Below are 18,858 nucleotides of genomic sequence, written 5' to 3'. Positions count from 1 at the left end.
GTTTCCACCACATTGATTTTTGAATCAGCTTGTTGAAATGAATGAAATACGGCTGGTGTTCCATCTTTTTTGACGGACAGGACATACATTGGCGGCCCGGTGATCCAGTGGTTCGCGCGTCGACCTCACAGTGCAGAGGTCATGGGTTCGATGCTGGCTCCGGCCTTCCTGTGTTTAGTTTGCATGTTCTCGCTGGGCCTGCGTGGGGTTTCTCCGGGTACTCCGGTTTCCTCCCACATTCCAAAAACATACATGGCAGGCTGATTGAACACTCGAAATCGTCCCGAGGTGTGAGTGTGAGCTCGGATGGTTGTTCCTCTCTGTGTGGCCTGCGATTGGTTGGCAACCGGTTAAGGGTGTGCCCCGCCTATTGCCCGAAGATAGCTGGGATAGGCTCCAGCACCCCCCGCGACCCTTGTGAGGATAAAGCGGATCGAAAAATGAATGAATGAATGAATGAGTGCCATAACTTTGGACCAACTCATTTGAAACAGCTGCCTGTTTTTCAAACAAAATCTGTTTACAGTTTTTAACTGAACTTTTATGCGCAACACGCTGTAACTGCTATCGTAGATGTCACGCACACGAAGAAGAATCATGACAGGTGCGCGCGCTCGATCGGGTCAACTGTCTGCGAAGACGAAGACCGAGGCACGCAATTAAGGTGGTGTCGAAACAAACGGGCTGGCTCATTCATTTGGCTCGGAGAAAGAACGGGCGGTGGGGGACAAAAACAAAAAAACAAGCTTTGTGAGAAGAAGGAGGAAGAACAGTGGAACTAACCGCTGGACATGCGACATGAGTAACAATAGTGATGGAGTTGGAGGGCTTCTGCCCGTCTGGAACTTCAATGGTGAGTCCGAAACATTCCGTTTTCTGCCCTTTAACTCTTCGACGTGGCACAATCATGACAAATGGTCCAATTATTGTTGTTGTTGTTGTTGTTGCGCGTGACATTTCCTCATTGGCGCATTAGGAGCACTTAGGAAATACAATCGAATATGATTCGAAAGATGAGTCAAATAGTCTGCCTTTTGCGAGATAATACCATTCATGTAACTCACCGAGGTAAACGATAGATAGATAGATTGACAGACATTCCAGTGCAATCTGACTGAAGGACCCGGAGTAACGTGCGTTGTAATCATTGTGAAAAATATCGACAAAGTATCCAGTTGAAGGAATGTGATATGTATAATTTTCATTGTTTACATATGAACATCCCAAATCTTGACGCTGAGATACAGTATGGTGCTGATATTCATGTTGTATAACTCCGCGGATGCTCCGCGGAGTTGTGGTTGTGGTCTTTGTCTACTCTTTGCCTAAATGGGAGCGGTGTAAGAATTAAGGCTTCTCAACTGGTGTGTCGTGAAAAATATTCAGATGTGCTGATTTCATGATCCTAAATGACAGTACTGAAGTGCTCTAAAAAATTATTTGTTTGGCAAAAAAAAAAAAAAAAGTGTTTGTCTATCTATGCCAGCGACATATAGCGCATATGGCAATTAAATGCTTTCTCACTCGGTGGCAGAAAGAATAATTAGCTTTTGTAGCCATCATTATAAGGTGCTAGATGATTCTCCCGCTATGCGAGGGGAATAGGAACTGAGCCCTGCCACGAATCGTGAAAATCTGCAAGTAAATGACTCCACCCTCATTTCAATGTCAGTTTTTGGTCCCAAGATGCCACAAAATGGCGCCAAAGCAATATTTTTAGATTTCATGATCCTAAATTACAGTACTGAAGTGCTCTAAAAAATTATTTGTTTGGCAAAAAAAAAAAAGAAAAAAGTGTTTGTCTATCTATGCCAGCAACATATAGCGTATATGGCAATTAAATGCTTTCTCACTCAGTGACAGAAAGAATTATTAGCTTTTGTAGCCATCATTATAAGGTGCTAGATGATTCTCCCGCAATGCGAGGGGAATAGCAACTGAGCCCTGCCACGAATCGTGAAAATCTCCACTAAATGACTCCACCCTCATTTCACTGACGACACGCCTTTCCGACTTCAAAGTTTGTACCTCCAATCACATCCCCTCATATGAGCTCACAGTGCAACACAACAAAATATAATTACTATTATTATTAGCAGGCCTCCTGTGTGTCCTTCCATCCACCCATCCATTTTCTGCCGCTTATCTGGGGTCGGGTCCCGGGGGCAACAGCTTTAGCAGGGAAGCTCAGACTTCCTTCTCCCCAGCCACTTATTCAAAATCTTCCAGAAGGATTACAAAGTGTTCCCAGGCCAGCCAAGACACTTCGTCTCACCAACGTATCCTGGGTCGTCCCCAGGGCCTCATGCCAGTGGGACATACCCGGAACACTACACCAGGGAGGCGTCCAGGGGGCATCCTAATCAGATGCCCGAGCCACCTCATCTGGCTCCTCTCGACATGAGGGAGAAGCGGCTCGACTTTGAGCCCCTACCCGATGATTGGAGAAGCGGCTCGACTTTGAGCCCCTCCCGGATGTTACGAGCCTCTCACCTTATCTGTAAGGGAGAGCCCGGACACCCTGCGGAGGGAACTAATTTCGGCCGCTTGTAGCTCGGATCTCGTTCTTTTCGGGCACAGTGAAGCGGAAGAAACAGGGCCAGTTCAACTAATAACCCTGAAATTGCAAACCCTCCAAGCTCATTTATGTGAGCAGGATGGGAGCATTTCAGCTCCCTAGTTGAGAACAGAGATGAAAATCGCAGAGTCGACAGGACTATTTGCCCTACATGCTTCAAAAAATTTTCCCCAAGTCACATCAAACATGTTAATTAACGTACTTTCAAAGACACCATCCTGAAATTAATTTAACTAAGGCATGGAAAGAAATATTCTAATATCATGTTTATAATTCATGTTTTAGTATAATACATGATTGCAATACATATATTACCATAAATATAATTATTTTCTTGAATGAAAAATTGAGTTGCACAGTGGGCGCCACTATTTGCAAGGGAAAGGGACCATCGGCCTTTAGACAGTTGCAATCGTCGCATAATTGACACACATTGAAATACATTGGAAGATGTATGTTTTTTTTAACACAAAGCGTTGCGGGAGGGCGGGGGTGTTGGAGAGTGTTGTAGCCTGAAAACCAGCGGATCTTGATTGTCGTGCCGCTGCGAACCTCAATGTGCTTGTTTGGGAATTTGGTTGATCTCTCTGCGCCACATTGGGCGTTCTGCCTTATCGAGGGCGTTTCCTTGAACATGTGCTCGCCTCATCTGACAATTTGTAGACGAAACATTATGCCTTCTGGAACCACGTCTAACTCTCGGTGCAGTTAACCTAATGTGATTTGGGTGAATTTGATTGGAACACAGGCGGACATTCTGAGCTCCGTTGACGTGTGTGCCGGATGTCATCATATTTCATTCATAACTATGACAGCAGCATGAACATCGAGCACACTGAATCATTGCAAACAACATTCTTCTTCTTGTTGTTGTTACGATTAGGGCGCCATGGTGTTACTTTCGTCTCACGATGCAGAGGCCTTGGGTTCGAATCTGGGCTGCGGCCTTCCTGTGTGCAGTTTACATGTTCTCCCCGTGCCAGTGTGGGATTTTTTTCCGGGTGCTCAATTTTTCTCCCATATTCCAAAAATATGCGCGGTAGGTTTATTGAACGCTCTAAATTGTCCAGAAGTGTGATTGTGAGCCTGAATGGTTATTGTTTGTCTATTTGTGCCCTGCGATTGGCTGGCAACCATTTCAGGGTGTACCCCACTTACTACCCAAAGATGGCTGTGGTAAGATTCAGCACACCCGTGACCCTTGTGAGGATAAGCGGCTCGGATAATGGATTATTATTATTATTATTCTTGTTGATATTATTATCTTCTTTATGATATATTTTTAACATCAGCCCACTGGCCAAGGCACACTTAGGAGGGCAGGGCGGGAGTTGTTAGTCACACCCGCACATGTCCGATCTGGGCAAAGGCAGTGGTCAAGTGCCCTCTTCACAGATCTGTGATCGCCCGAGTCAACTTAATATCATCCACCTGTGGATTTCTGCTTGTCGTTCCCCGTAAATGTACTTTGTGCGCCTTGATCTGCCGCAGGACAAATCAGATTAATTGTCTGCCATGTCAAGGACAATCAGTACACTTCTTGCGCTGGGACCTTTTTTTTTAAGACTTCCCCAGACTGCCAAAATACCAAAAGTTAGTCTAGCCTGCCCCTGCGCATTTTTACACCCCAACACATGCCAGGCAAAAATTGAGCTTTAGGTCTGAACCAAAATGATCTAATTTCACTTCATTGGTCCAAAAGCCATTTGTTTACTACCAGTAACCGAAATGTGATCATCTCTCGATGTCACTGATGTATCGTGAGAGGCCAGACAATTAAATGCCATTGAAATTTTTTCTCTTGTATATAACACGTGCCTTGAAAGGGGTGATGAAGCATGTTCTTGATTTTCTTTTTCCTCCTGCGCCAATGCAACTAATAGCTAAGAACACATCCCAGTAATGGAATTAATAAGGGGGGTCTTGCCTGCTCTTGTTCATCGCCAAACATTTTGGTCAATGCTTGGCCTGTGTCTTTTTCTTTTGTTGTTGTCTTTGTCGTTGGAAGAGATACAAATGTTCGCCAAAGTGTGCAAGTGGTCATCACACCTGCCTAATAGTTCGAAGATTTAGGGTTCGAATCTGGGCTCTGCGTGGACTTTACAAATTCTTTCCATGCTTGCAAGCTTCTTCTGCACGGGTGCACTGGCTTCCTCCCACATTTTAATTGAATACTCTAAAATTGTCCCGAGGTGTGAATGGTTGCTTGTGGAGATGTACCCGGTGAGTGGCCGCCAATCAGTTTGGGGTTTACCCCGCCTACTGGCCAAATCAGCTGCGATAGGCTGCGGTGCACCTGCAACCTTACGAGGAGAAGCGGTCCTGAAAATGGATAGATGGTCATGATATCGCCATTTGATAGTCCATCGATAGTTCTCATTCTGTGTTTATCACCATCTTTGAAAATCAATTCCTAGTAAAGTATGAGTGAATGTAGTGTGTGTGCTCATTCTTTTTCAATTCGGCGGGTTACAGCTGTCATTTTCATTGACTACACCGTTTTCCTTTTTTCAATTTACAAGATTAAAAGATTGAATACGCGACGTATTTTGAAATCGTTTCCCCACAATGAAATAACAGCTGGCGCATCACGCTTCACTTCACGGATGTTGGAAATCGCATTAGAGATGTTGAAAATGTCATCCCTTGGAAATATGCATTTTCTTCGTCCCGATTTAACAGACCTCCTGTAAAATTAAGCAAAGCTTCTGTGTACAAAGGGTGGTGGGCAAGGTGGGAAGCGCACAAGTGCTGCGAATTGGAGGATTATCGATTAGCTGCAAGGAAGGAAACAAAGCAACACAAATTGCAAGCCTAACCAGAGTAGAAGGGAAACAGGTGCAAAGGGGGAGTCGCCATTGACACCATCTCAGGAAGACGCACAAATCTGCGAACGTGACTGTGAAGGGAACACGGCCGACTGAGTTTTGACACGTGACAATCATGAGAAATGGAGAGTAAATGCGATATTATCATCCTCTTTGACGAGGACCCGCAATATATCTCGGATATATGCGCCGCGGCGTGAGGCCCGAAGTCCCGGTCAGGTGCTCTAAATGTCAGCATGAGAAATGGAGAGTAAATGCGATATTATCATCCTTTTTGACGAGGACCCGGAATATATCTCCGATATATGCGCCGCGGTGTGAGGCCTGAAGTTCCGGTCCGTGCTCTAAATGTCAGAAGTACGGGCATCGGCGGCCGTTTGCAGAGGCAAGCAAAGATGTGGGAGATGTGCTGGGGAACACGAATATGGGGGAAAGGCACTGAAGGAGCTCAACGAAATTGCTGTTAACTGTGGAGGGGAACATACTGGAGCTCTGCTCACTGGGGTTGTGAGGCCAAAAAGAAAGCCGAGGCGCTGCAGCGGATTAAAATGTCAGAGGGTGTAACGTTCACTTAAGCCGTCAACAAAGTAAATTGGCAAACGGAACAAATAAATAGCAAAGGCGCCAACAAACAAGTCAACAAGGCATGGGGAGCCATGCTGCAAATTAATGATAAATATTTCAAAATGAGCTTATATTGTTTATATATAGGAGCGGCTCATGAAATGTTAAGCGGACACGGAGAGGAAATTAGAGAAAAATGAAAATAACAGTGAAGGCAGCATTTGGAATCTTTTAATCGGGATCATGCGAGTAAATACAGCGATGCCTTGAGATGCGAGTTTAATTCCTTCCGTGACCACGCTGGCAACTCAAAACACTCACAAATCGTCATTCCCCGTTGCAATAAATGTCGTGACTCTTTGCCGTGAGCTTCCCCCCAAAAAAACGTTTGAAATGTTTGTCATGTGATATTAAACTGACGGGGCGGTCGGCGACCAGTTAGCACACGGTGTCAAACTCAAGGCCCGGGGGCCAGATCTGGCCCGCCAGGTCATTTTATGTGGCCCGCGAAAGCAAATCATGTCTGTCAACTTGTTAAAATATGTCCCAAAATGTCAAATTGTCATGTGTAATAAATAACGTTGAGATTTTGCAATAATTTTGATCCACAGTTTACACTCACTTGAACAATAATTGAACAAACTGTTATAATTGACTGATTTCAAAACTAGTAATCTGTTAATTTGTTGTAGACGTGTAGCCTTGTGAGGATCAGCGGATTAGACAACGGGTGGATGGATGGAATTCAACTTGGGGTGCACCGATCACAAGAGCAACATACACCTTCAATGTTCCAATCATGTTTTATTGTGAAACATTGAACAATAGACGGCACTTTGTGTGCAGCGATTTGGCTGTTTGAAAGTGCTCTATAAATACATTTGAGTTGAGTTGAGTTGAGCTGTGAAACAATACATACAAAAGGTAATCTGTTAATTTGTTGTAGACGTGTAGCCTTGTGAGGATCAGCGGATTAGACAACGGGTGGATGGATGGAATTCAACTTGGGGTGCACCGATCACAAGAGCAACATACGCCCTCAATGTTCCAATCATGTTTTACTGTGAAACATTGAACAATAGACAGCACTTTGTGTGCAGCGATGGCTGTTTGAAAGTGCTCTAAAATACATTTGACTTGAGTTGAGTTGAGCTGTGAAACTACACATACAAAAGTCATTGTTCTGCTCCATTCAAAAAAAAAAAAAAAAAAAAGCTCTTTCAAACCCCGACAATCAAAAATGAGAACAAGGACTCGGTCGTTGGCTTCACATTTGCTTTCGTGCATCGCGTCACCAACAGCTCTGGCGACCTGTAGTTAAGGAGTGATCTTCCACCCCTGTTTCATGCTGCGATGACCTAATTTCTGAGGCAACCACCGTTCTCCCATCTCTCATGTCGTTTGGTAATCTTCACGGATGTCCCCGTGCGGGAGCGTGTTAGCCGCAGATGTTGAAAACGTTATCGAAGAACTCGACGGCAGTGCGAGAATGTTCAGTTAGAGGCAGAAATTATGCTTACACCGCTGATGTTTTATTCATTGCCGTACCCATCATTAATTTAATTAATAACAACCGACTCGTCTTGCCGCATGCAGAAAATGGTCATCGTCTCTAAGCTTTAATTGCTACTGCACTGCACAAGGTTTGTCGGCGCCGTCTCTGACGGTGGCAAAAGTAATCACGGTCTCAAACCGAAGGATAAAGCAAAGACGTTGGTAAAAGTAGAAGGACTGAGTCCACTCCGGTACTCAAGTGAAAGTAAAAAAGCGCGTCGACCTCACTGTGTAGAGGTCGTGGGTTCGATCCCGGCTCTGGACTTCCTGTGTGGAGTTTGCATGTTCTCCCCGGGCCTGTGTGGGTTTTCTCCGGGTACTCCGGTTTCCTCCCACATTCCAAAAACATGCATGGCAGGCTGATTGAACACACTAAATTGTCCCTTGGTGTGAGTGTGAGTGCGGATGGTTGTTTGTCTCTGTGTGCTCGGCGACTGGCTGGCAACCGGTTCAGGGTGTCCCCCGCCTACTGCCCGAAGACGGCTGGGATAGGTTCCGGCACCCCCCGCTACCCCTGTGAGGATAAAGCGGATCGGAAAATGTATTTAGATGAATGTGAACGTAACTGGTTGTTCGTCTCCAAGTGCCCTGTGAATGTCTGGCGACCGGCCGTGTGTTAGGTTCTAACTAGCGAGCGACCATAATGAGGACAAACAGTCTTCAAAATGCAGGATGAAGTTTTCCAATGTCGTCAAGAATTTCCATTTCCTTTGAGCTTGAGAGGATAGCGCACGGACGCGGCAGTTCATTTCCTCCAAGATCACCAAAATCTTCAAAGCCTTCCCTTTTCAGTCATTTTACTCGGAACACTTGAGGGCGGGCAGGAACTCGGGAGACCCAAATGTTTGTGTGCAAGCTCTTCAAAAGTCGATTTTTCGTAAATGTGTGTAATTGGTGTCACAAGACGTACAAGTCGATGTACGATGGAATATTGAATGTGACTTTAAAGGGACACGTGATGGAAAATTGGTGGCGACCATCTGACCCTGGAACAGATTCATTTGATTTCCTTTTGATTCATTTTCTAGGGAAACGTGTTCAATGTCAGGTGTGCCACTGTCGTTGATACTTTTTGGGTTTTTCTAATCAAATAACCCTTTTAATTCTGTGACTGAAGAGAAAATATGTCCAAGTAACATTGATGGAGCTCATGATAGTATGGGAGAGAAACCTTATGAGAACATCATAATAAACATAATATTAAAGCATGCACACGCGAGCCACTCAGGGCAGCGCTGGCGTCACGCTGTGAAATATGGATTGGCGATGCTATGATGTGCTCTGCTGGAGTGGAGCAGAGGCGGGGGGGTTGGGGGGGGGGGGGGGGGGGGGGGGGGGGGCACGGAGTATTTGTGCCTCTGTGTCTTATCGAGAGAGAGGCCGCAGGCTAAAATCTGACCCTCCTTGATGATGACTGTTTCTGAAAAGTCCATACGTTAAAAATTCTGATTCTGATTTGTCTTCAAAGTAGGAATTGCATCCACCTTAAAAAAAAAAAAAAAACAGAAATGTGTGAAATGTGAAACTGAGATGCCCGGAGATAAAATGAACTGAGTTTTATCATGATTAATATATAACAGCGTGGCGTTCCCATCCCCCCTCGTATTTTCTTTTCTCTGCATGATCTCGCCTTGGATCTTCTTGCAGAGAGAAAATTATATATTTCAGTATCGATAAGTGTTTTGGGGCTCAGGAAAAAAAAAAGTTAAAGCCTTCCTGTGGTGTAGGAGCCGCGCAGTCTTTTTATGAGTTCAAATCAGTTGCGGAATGGCGATGCTCATTACAGTTTCTGATTGGAGATTACAATAATATGATTCATGGTGCACTCTGTTCTTAACGTGAATGCAATTTGGATTTTGTGTTCTGCTCCCTTCCCCCAGCGTTAGCACAAAAATGTAAATGTGCCACAATGTCAGTGAATTTCAAAGTAAAACCTTGAAGTATGTCGGCTCCCTCTAGTGGTACACGAAAGAGTCAAATTACTGTTACATTGTTGGGGGTTTTAGATTCAACACATTTGGGTATAATCTTTAAGAAGGTGGGTATTTTTTGTTTTTAAAACATTTATTTTGGACGTCACTTGACGTGACCGAGCAAGATGATATGATTTAATGGATGACTTGCTTCACCCAAGTAATGACTGCGCTCGATTTGCTTGAAAAGTTTTGATTTAGAAATGAATCCGAAACATGGCGACCACAGATACAGACGATTCCCGTATCATGTGGTGACTGACAAATAAATCTTCGCTTCATGCTTGGGCTCCTCATTTACTCTATGCCCCAGTCTCAGTTGTTCAGTCAAGCTAATCTGCAGCAGCAGCAGCAGCAGCAGCAGGCAAGCAGCGGGCAGCTTTTTTTCACTGGTCCAATGATGCATGGCAGAGTGACAAGCAGGACATAATCTTTCTCAGGAGGTGCTGAAGGCCCAACTGGATGGAGGCTAAATGGAGAAACATTCAACAGCAAATAAAGCAGCACTCTCTCTTTTGGGACGTTCAATTCAAACGTTGGTGTGGCTGTAGGAATTTACGACAAGCAAGTAAACAACAACACTTGTGTCGCCATTTGAGCCCCCCGCCCCACAAAAAAAAAAAAAAAAAATCAACTAATGACATCATCTCATATACATAAACCTCAACTATTGCGCATAACAACACTGGGCCACATGAACATTTTTTTTTCCAGGAACAGAACTGCAGGTCCCTTGAAATTCTGGTGAAAATGTGAATTTCAGGAGGCATTGTTCATAGCAAAATGATTCTTCAATCTGGAGCGCAGTTTTAATTTTGCTGACGGCTAATTTAATTGACCAAACTGCCTCGTCCACTGTCTGAACCAGAAGAATTAAACTGTCTTAAAATATTTTGGTCCCTTTCATTCCGCGTCATGTAACTACGCAGTATTGTGTGAATGCAGAGATTAAACTGCGGTAACAAAAAAAGCCTTCAACGTCTCACAAATGACCTTTTCTCAATGGACTGGAACTCAATGACAAAAGTGGACAAAAAAACCCAAAACGTGGCTCATTTGACATGAGGGAACTCTTCATTCCACCAGGAATGTATCATCTGCAATTCCCGAGGCTATTATGCGGCGCAACAACAGGATGATGTTTATGCCGCGTGGCAATTACGGTGCCATGTTTGTCCAATGTATCAGCATGCGCTTGCGTAGCTGCATGCGCACTGAAATATGAAAAATGAACACCCAAGGGAAAGTCTCTGAAGGCCGTTATTAAAAAGCAGTGTACATATATGATCCAAGCGGATCCCGTTTCTGACATACATGTTTCATCACAGCCCGCGTGTCTCAGCGTGTTACATGCGTGCGGGCGTGCTGTCAACTGACATTGACTTCACAGCCTGTAAAAATAATTCAGATGGGGAAGTACGACTTCTTTCGCTGACCTTCTTTTTAACCAGCATTTAAGATCCGTTCTTTCATCTATTTCATTATTCGTCATTGTTGAATTGATGGCAGCTGTTCCACACGTGCTGTTTACATATGCAAAAAAAAAAAAAAACACGGATCCTGTGAAGTCAATTCAGAAACCGTTATACAGTACTTATCAATCATCTTTAAACATGCCAGACACGATGGGAATGCTTGGGTGCATATTTAAAGCTCTGGGAAGTTGTCAGTAGCCTCACAGTATCTTCATTTGTTCGCGTTGATCATTTATGGCTGAATTGCATCCAACTACTGTATCCGCTGTATTAAAATTCTCTTCCAAATTGGGTGTGAATGCTGCGGGATGCTGTTGGGAATATGAATGAAAGGAAGTGATAGACAACAATAGCACAAGGGAGAGAGAGAGAGAGAAAAAAAAGAGTCTGTTCTTTGTCTTTTTGGGAGGCAAAGAACAAACCAACGGGGGAGGGAAAAACACGTCAGAGCGACTTGTGATGCAATATAGTGGTGAACTTTGCTGAGCGGTAATTGGAAGCATTCAGCAAATCGCTGACTGCATCATTTGCATACCGAAGTTGGACAGTCAGTTTGACTTTTAGAGAGTTGCAGATGTTTTTTTTTTTTTTTTTTGTTCCCGCCGACTTTGCACAGTAAAGCTAATGCATGCATGACTTTCTTTCTTCTCGCGGAGGTGGAGGAATTGCTGACAAAAGCTTTCGTACGAATGCAATTTTATTTGTCTCTGAGACTCTTTTGCACCTAATCTGTGAGTCGTAGCGGCATTTGTCAAATGTGTAATACGCACATGCTCACCAAAAACATAAAAATAAAAAATGTAAATATAATACGGTAATTATTTCCACAATCAATGTTACTTCGGGAAAGCCTCACCGAAAACGACAGTTGGACAAACATGAACAAAACCAGTACAATATGCCTGTATGCACTACTGAATAATTCTCCGGAATATTAACAAATATAATGGGGGAAAAAAAGTAAGTCGATGTTCATCAGAATAGTCAGCAAGCTTCCTCTGCCAACACGCATTACCCTCTGCTCGCCCTCTCCAGCTGAGTTTGTTCGGCACTTTTAAAGCAGTCACTGAATGTTATCATGGAAAACCAGCCCCATTGTTAAATTGCTTGGAATATCTTGACTCAGCATGTTCCAGACGAAAAGAAAAAAAGCGATTTTGGAATATCTTGACTCAGCATGTTCCAGACGAAAAAAAAAAAGAAAAAAAGCGATCGCTGTGTATCGCTACTTCCTTTACTTCAAAGCACCAAGTGAGTACATTTCTTGTTCAGTGGGGCTTTTAATGTCAGCCATGCGCTCGTTTATTTGAGCTTTCCTTGTCGATTTTGCTTTTAGCTGAAGAATAACCTCGGCCATCACACCGTGATTCATAAATGCCGCAAAAATCAATTGAGCCTGCTGAGTCTGTGCCGGTTTCAACGTCTGGTGACCCATTGCACATATTAGAAAAAACTCTTTCCTATTTTCACGATTAGATATTGCGCTAGTCTTCACTGTTTATGTGCCATTGTGCATGTCACTAATGTCCATCGATCGGTCGGTCAATCTTTATCTATCTAGCTAGCTAGCTATAGCTGGATAGCTAGCTATTCGAGCTCCTATTGGCTGGTTTCCTTGGAAAAGTATGTGATCAGCATATGTCGATCAATGGCTTTAATTGCCAACCCTCCCCCCCAAAAAAAAATAATTATAGCGTTCCTTCCCCCTTTTCATGAATACTTCACGTTACAGACCAAACCAGCCACTGAATCATAATGTATGTTTGTACATTTTCTTCACTGTCAACTTGGAATAAAGCCCTTGTTTTGTATCATAAAAGGATGGAAATTTCGATTTAAAAAAAAAATCTGATTAATCAATTAAATGAAAAATAGTTGATGGATGAACTGATTATTAAAATAATCTTTCGTGAGTAGCTCTAAAATTGACAAGAATGCTTCACAGTCATCGATGTACAGTATCACTTCATAATAATTCCTTGACACCAAATTAGTATTTTCCTATTCACCAGGGATTTGGAGCCATCTTCTGGCATTTTAGAGTACTACAGAAAGAGCACAAATCGTTTTTCAGTAAATGGCTGAGTATACAGAGGGTTCACAAAAGAAAACAAAAAAAATTACAAGAGGTAAATTAGTGAATATAGCGAACTGAGGTTTGCGGGTTTTGTGAGATTTTTCATTGACAACAATCACAGCTGAGGTCGGCATCTTTCTGGTTTCACTCTCGGTTGATTTACATATTTTCTTGGAAAAAAACGTGTTCCGGTCTTTCTATTCAACTGACGTTATTGGCTTCTTCTCTTGCCGCTCTCCTCCAGGATCTTCATTCAACAAATCCAGCGACCCGTTCGCCAACACGACGTGCAACGCATCTACAAACGATTCCACGTTCTGCTCCCCGGCGGACGACGGCTCGGGAGCTGCAAGTTCGTACAAGGCGGTCGAGATGTTTTTCATCGCCCTGGTCACTGGCTCGCTGAGTCTCGTGACCGTCACGGGGAACATTTTAGTCATGCTGTCCATCAAAGTCAACCGCCACTTGCAAACTGTCAACAACTATTTCTTGTTCTCGTTGGCATGCGCTGACCTGATCATCGGTGTGTTCAGCATGAATTTATACACGGTTTACATCATCGTTGGATACTGGCCCATCGGTCCTGTGGTCTGCGACTTGTGGCTCGCTTTAGATTACGTGGTGTCCAACGCATCAGTGATGAACTTGTTGATTATCAGTTTTGATCGCTACTTCTGCGTCACCAAGCCCCTCACGTACCCGGCGAGAAGGACCACAAAGATGGCGGGCTTGATGATTGCAGCTGCCTGGATCTTATCCTTCATCCTTTGGGCCCCCGCCATCTTGTTCTGGCAATTCATCGTTGGGCAGAGGACAGTACCACCTGGAGAGTGTTACATTCAGGTACACACCAAAAACTTTTTCTTTGGGGGGGGTTGGAGTCCATGAAATCTCCTCGAACAAAATCTGTACATCACAATTCCAAACCAGCATGATCGCAAAATGCAGATGTTGAAGTTCCCGGGAGGATGTGAAAGAAATGTTTAAGAGGAATTCTTGGCAAATTATTTTGCAGACACACATCCAATCCACACACCTGTACAAATCAAGGTTAGAGTCCTCATTAGTCCTAGAAACATGTTGCTGTACAAGAAGACCATGAAAGAAGGTTTTCTTGGAATAAAATTGCAATAACACAAGAAAAAGGCAGACACTTGTAAATGTAGAAAGGAAATGAGCAATGGAATTTTTCTCAAAAATATCAAAATGTATTACTGGTACAACGGTAAAGGTACTTATTTCCCCGAAAATGAATCGCAACTTCTTTGCTTTTCTCCGCTTTGTGAAGTCGGGGTCATGGGGAAATTAAATGATGTTAGCCATGCTAGTTAGCTAGCTGCCTTGGCAGAGAGTCTGGAGAACATTTTTCACCAATTGTAGACACGCTAACTCTCAGAGCTGGTTGCAACCATTCATTTCAAGGTAGCGCTATTGTGATCTATTAGCTTGAATTTGTCCAAGAGTAATGGCTGGCGCTCTCATCAATACCATCTTACTGAACTTCGTGTAAGTGACCAAATATGGGTTAGGGGTGTTGAAGTCCACCTAAAAAATTGCAGCCTCCAACAAGATATCAAAGGCATGACGGAATCCCTTATGAGTTCAATATAGTATCGAGCTAGCGACCAGAGGTGGAACGTTGCTAGCTAAGAACAGAGTGTGAAGTTGAACACAGACGCTCACTTTCCATGGACAAATTAAAAGCAGTTGTTGCGGTCACAGTGAAGTCACCGGCTATCATATTGTGTCAATTGAGCAAACCGCATCGGTTGGACGCAAGATTTTGTAATAGATGTTAGTTCTGGAGCACTCCATTGAGCTGTCACGGCTATTTGGCTATAAACCTTTTCCAGGAAAAAAAAAAAAAAAGTAAAGTTTATTATGTATCCACAAGCTGAACACTATGTCTTTGTGTCTTTTTACAGTTCCTGTCGAACCCTGCGGTGACGTTTGGCACAGCGATAGCGGCATTCTATCTCCCGGTCATAATCATGACCGTGCTGTACATTCACATTTCACTGGCATCCAGGAGCAGGATCTCCAAACATAAACCCGACAAGAAGGAGAAGAAAGGCTCAAAGTAAAATTTTAAATTTGATGAAAAATATAAGAATATCGGTCTGAGATTATTCATCCAACGTCATCTTTTCCAGACCACCCAGCATGACGAAGAGCCACATGCTAAAACAGAACAACAACAACGAAACCAGTCCTCAGAGCAGCGCCCACATGACTCCCAAGCTCAGTTTAGCCTCGACCACCACCGTTGATGAGGCTGTGAAGAACGGCAGGGTGGCTGCAGCCAAACCAGATGGACCGCAGCCAACGGCCCAACCCAGTCCGGCGCTCACGACGCAGGTTTGTCTGTCTTGTCCATCTAGCTACATTCGCTTACAAACGTTTGGACGCCATTTGCATTTTTGCCAATATTTTATTAGATCTTTTTATCTGACAACATGGAAGAAATGACGCTTGGCCACTATGTAAAGTCATTGCTAGTGACGTGTGCGCGGCTCAACTACAGAATACTTGATTAATTGTTAATTGGGTGTTTCTGGACATTTCATTTGGTCCAAACGAGTAAAAAGGTTGAATTGTCCTGTACCTGTCAGAAGAAGGCTCAAGGATCAGGACAGCTGAACGATATGGCAAGAAGTCAAAATGTTTTCTTTGAACAATTCTCTCCCACGTGAAGAAAGATTTTCTGAACTACTTCTTGCCCATCGTCCTTTTATTGAATGCCAAATGTTTGACTGCCACTGACACGCCGTTAGTTCAAACAGCAGAGCGTGCGAGTGGGTCAGTGAATGCTTGAACTCACTCAGACATCTTTGTCGGCTTGTGCAGTCGAAATCCGTCCGTCGAGCTCGCTGGCTATCTGTCCGTCTCTCACATTTAGGAGGAAAAGGAGAGCTCCAATGATTCGTCCACAGCTTTTATACCCGCAACAGAACCAAAGGCCATTCATGATGTGATACCCGAGGTAAGCGTTTCAGCTTTTTTTTCCTTGAAGAATAGCAAATCTGTAGAAGGTTGGTCGTGATTTACTCCCAAAAGACAAGCTCGATGAGAACCATTTGTATTTATTTATTTGTTTTGTTTTTTTTATTCATTTATTTATTTTTCTTGCCAGGCTCCGACTAATTCCAACCCAGTTCCGGCAAGTCTGACAAATCCTTCCATATCCAAAATCAATGCCAGCTCAAGGTGGTCCAAGATAAAGATCGTAACCAAGCAGGCGGGGGACGAATGCATCACGGCCATCGAGATCGTTCCGCCCGTGGAGGGAGCCGAGAGGCATTCCATCCCAATCAGCCGCCCCAGGACGGTCGCCAGGAAGTTTGCAAGCATCGCTCGGAGCCAAGTGAAGCGAAAACGACAAATGGCCGCCAGAGAAAATTTTTTTTGGGGGGGGGGGGGGACTTAAATGACAGCATTTGAAATAGCACTGAACACCGGTGAGGTAAAATATTTTCCAGCCGTGTCATCTTGCATAGTAGAACAGAGCCAAAGGGAGACAGTAGCAAAATGATCGCAGGCTTTGAGTATTCACGCTACCGGCACACAAGTAATAATGTTCATATTTTGCGAGCACACCGTTGGCCGTAGGCCATTGTCAAGGGAAAAATGGTAACCTTTTAGGAGAAAGGAATCAGGACAAGCACTTAGAAAAATAATGAGAGATATAATTTAATCAAAATGTGCACGGAAGAAGACAGTTCAATTACAAGCTTATGGCTTGCCGGAGAAGCGTCTGACTCAATCCCCGTCGGAGAGGTCGGATATGCAGACGTGAAAAGGGAGTTATCGTTGCAGGGAGAGGAGCAAGTTCTGCTTTCTTTTCCTCGTACTAAAACAAAACATGATATGTGGTCATGATTTAACATACCTTCTATCCATGCAAAGGCGTATATTTTTCTTTGAACCGTCCAGTCATTTTCTTCCTTATACGGCTCCAGAGACTTTGCACCTCTGATCTGGAGTCTGATCCCAACACCTTTTCAACCGGCTGAGAAAGGCCTTAAGAGACGAATGAGGGTCAAAACTTCATGAGGCCTTCAGGACCACCTTGTCAGGACAAGCTCTATGAAGGCGATGGCCTCTCCTCAATTTAGGCTGAAGAATTGGACTTGACTTCCTTCTGTCCATTTGGCCATGTCGTCAATATGCACGCGATGATATGTAAACAGTGCGAGCCGAGCGATGCGTTCTACTTCCCGCTTATTTTGTCACTTCCATTTCTTGTCTCCTGCGCGGATTCACTCGCAAACAATGAGTCGGAGTGATCGTCGCCCACAGCCAAAACCGATTCAGCTCGGGTAAAAGCCTTCGACCGACGGCGCTCGCTAACACTCAACCCGTCTGCCTGACGTTCGATGAGGGCTTTGTATCTCGAGACCTTTCCGCTCTCAATTCGCTGCCGATCGGCTGGTGACCAGTCCAGGGTGCGCACTGGCTCTTGCCCAGAGTTAGCTGGGATAGGCGCTCGTCCGTGACACGTAATGAGGATATGCAGTCGAGAAAATGGATGGATGGGAGGGGAAATAAAATGTTCAATCAGTCGATCAAGTAAAAGTACAGATACCAGTGCAAAAAAAAAAAATACAGAAACAAAAAAAAACAACTATGGTACTCTGGTAAAAGAACTGAGTCAACCCCTTCACTTAAAAAAGAAAACAAAACACGTCATCTATTCTTAAAAAAAAAAAATTCTTATATGGGCCGCAATGCGGTGGAGAAACGAAAGGTTTAAAGACACTTTTTTTTTTTACTTTGGATCTTATGAAAAGTATATTTAAAGTTTTATGTGGTACTCTGTAAAAAAAAAAAAAAAAAAGCAGCTTTTGAATGAACAAAACTTTCTCGGGTCTTCTCCTTACTTTCCTCGAGCCTATTAAATGAAAACAACAGCGGTCGCCTGGGGAGTCGAAATGATTGAAAGCCTTCTTTGCTCTTCGCTCACATTTTATGTCATTATTTTTTGCTCTCCCGTTAGGTGACCAAGACCATCTTTGCCATCTTGCTGGCTTTCATCATTACTTGGACCCCGTATAATGTGATGGTGTTGATCTCCACCTTCTGCCAGTCGTGCGTTCCCGACACCGTGTGGGCCATCGGTTACTGGCTGTGCTACGTCAACTCCACCATCAACCCGGCTTGCTACGCCCTTTGCAATGCCACGTTCAAAAAGACTTTTAAGAACCTGCTGCTGTGCCAATACAAGAACATTGGCACGAGATGAGTGGGCAGGATTGAGGCTACAGGGAGGGGGGGAAAAAAAAGAGAGAGCGGCTCGGGATGGATGGATGGATGGATGGATGGATGGATGGATGGAGGTATTTCAAAGAAGAGCCGCTGAAGACATTTGCAGTGGAGAAGCACATGCGATTTATGTTGCAAATAAAGGAAAACGGTGCCTGCAAGTCCTCCAGTCCCCCCCCCCCCCATCAAATGGACAACATCTCCGGCAGCAGAAAAAATGATCAAATGTGCTATTGGGGGGCGGGGGGGGGGGGCAGGAAGGACAATGAGTGACATCGGTGAACTGGTGGAGGGATACATTTGAATGACAATCCTGATCAATGAGTGAAAAATGCTGAGAGGTAAGACATGCCAAATGGGGAGGTGGGGGGGGGGGGCGCTTGTGGTTGCGTCAATGTATAAATGATCGTGTGGAACGGGATTGATTTGTGTACAGTGGACGGATGGGATCGATGACGACGAGATAATCACATGAGCTGACCAAAGATGTTACGAAGGTTCCCACAATTCGTTTTTTTTTTTTTTGTTTGAGATTTCACTCGATTGT

The 18,858-nt window shown here is 44.1% G+C and overlaps 1 protein-coding gene across 1 annotated transcript; it reads left to right on the top strand.

The window, feature by feature from the left end:
* Positions 1-568: 568 nt before the first annotated feature.
* chrm4a (cholinergic receptor, muscarinic 4a) lies at positions 569-18,346 on the top strand. Its single transcript, XM_019868152.1, has 8 exons — positions 569-853; positions 13,294-13,892; positions 14,975-15,129; positions 15,203-15,407; positions 15,949-16,032; positions 16,183-16,448; positions 17,621-17,624; positions 18,046-18,346. Exons 1-8 carry the CDS (start codon positions 799-801, stop codon positions 18,289-18,291), a joined length of 1,614 nt encoding a protein of 537 aa, XP_019723711.1. The 5' UTR covers positions 569-798; the 3' UTR covers positions 18,292-18,346.
* The last annotated feature ends 512 nt before the right edge of the window (positions 18,347-18,858 follow it).

This window comes from Hippocampus comes, unplaced genomic scaffold (genome assembly GCF_001891065.2).
Source record: "Hippocampus comes isolate QL1 unplaced genomic scaffold, H_comes_QL1_v1.1 scaffold157, whole genome shotgun sequence".
Taxonomy (NCBI): Eukaryota; Metazoa; Chordata; class Actinopteri; order Syngnathiformes; family Syngnathidae; genus Hippocampus; species Hippocampus comes.
Note: the sequence above shows the minus strand (reverse complement) of the source record. Positions and strands in the feature narration are given on the sequence as shown.

Coding starts and splice junctions, on each gene's coding strand:
- chrm4a (XM_019868152.1), top strand. CDS start 799: ATGAGTAACAATAGTGATGGAGTTGGAGGGCTTCTGCCCGTCTGGAAC. Junction 13,893..14,974: donor CTGGAGAGTGTTACATTCAG/GTACACACCAAA, acceptor GTCTTTTTACAG/TTCCTGTCGAACCCTGCGGT. Junction 16,033..16,182: donor TTCATGATGTGATACCCGAG/GTAAGCGTTTCA, acceptor TTTTCTTGCCAG/GCTCCGACTAATTCCAACCC.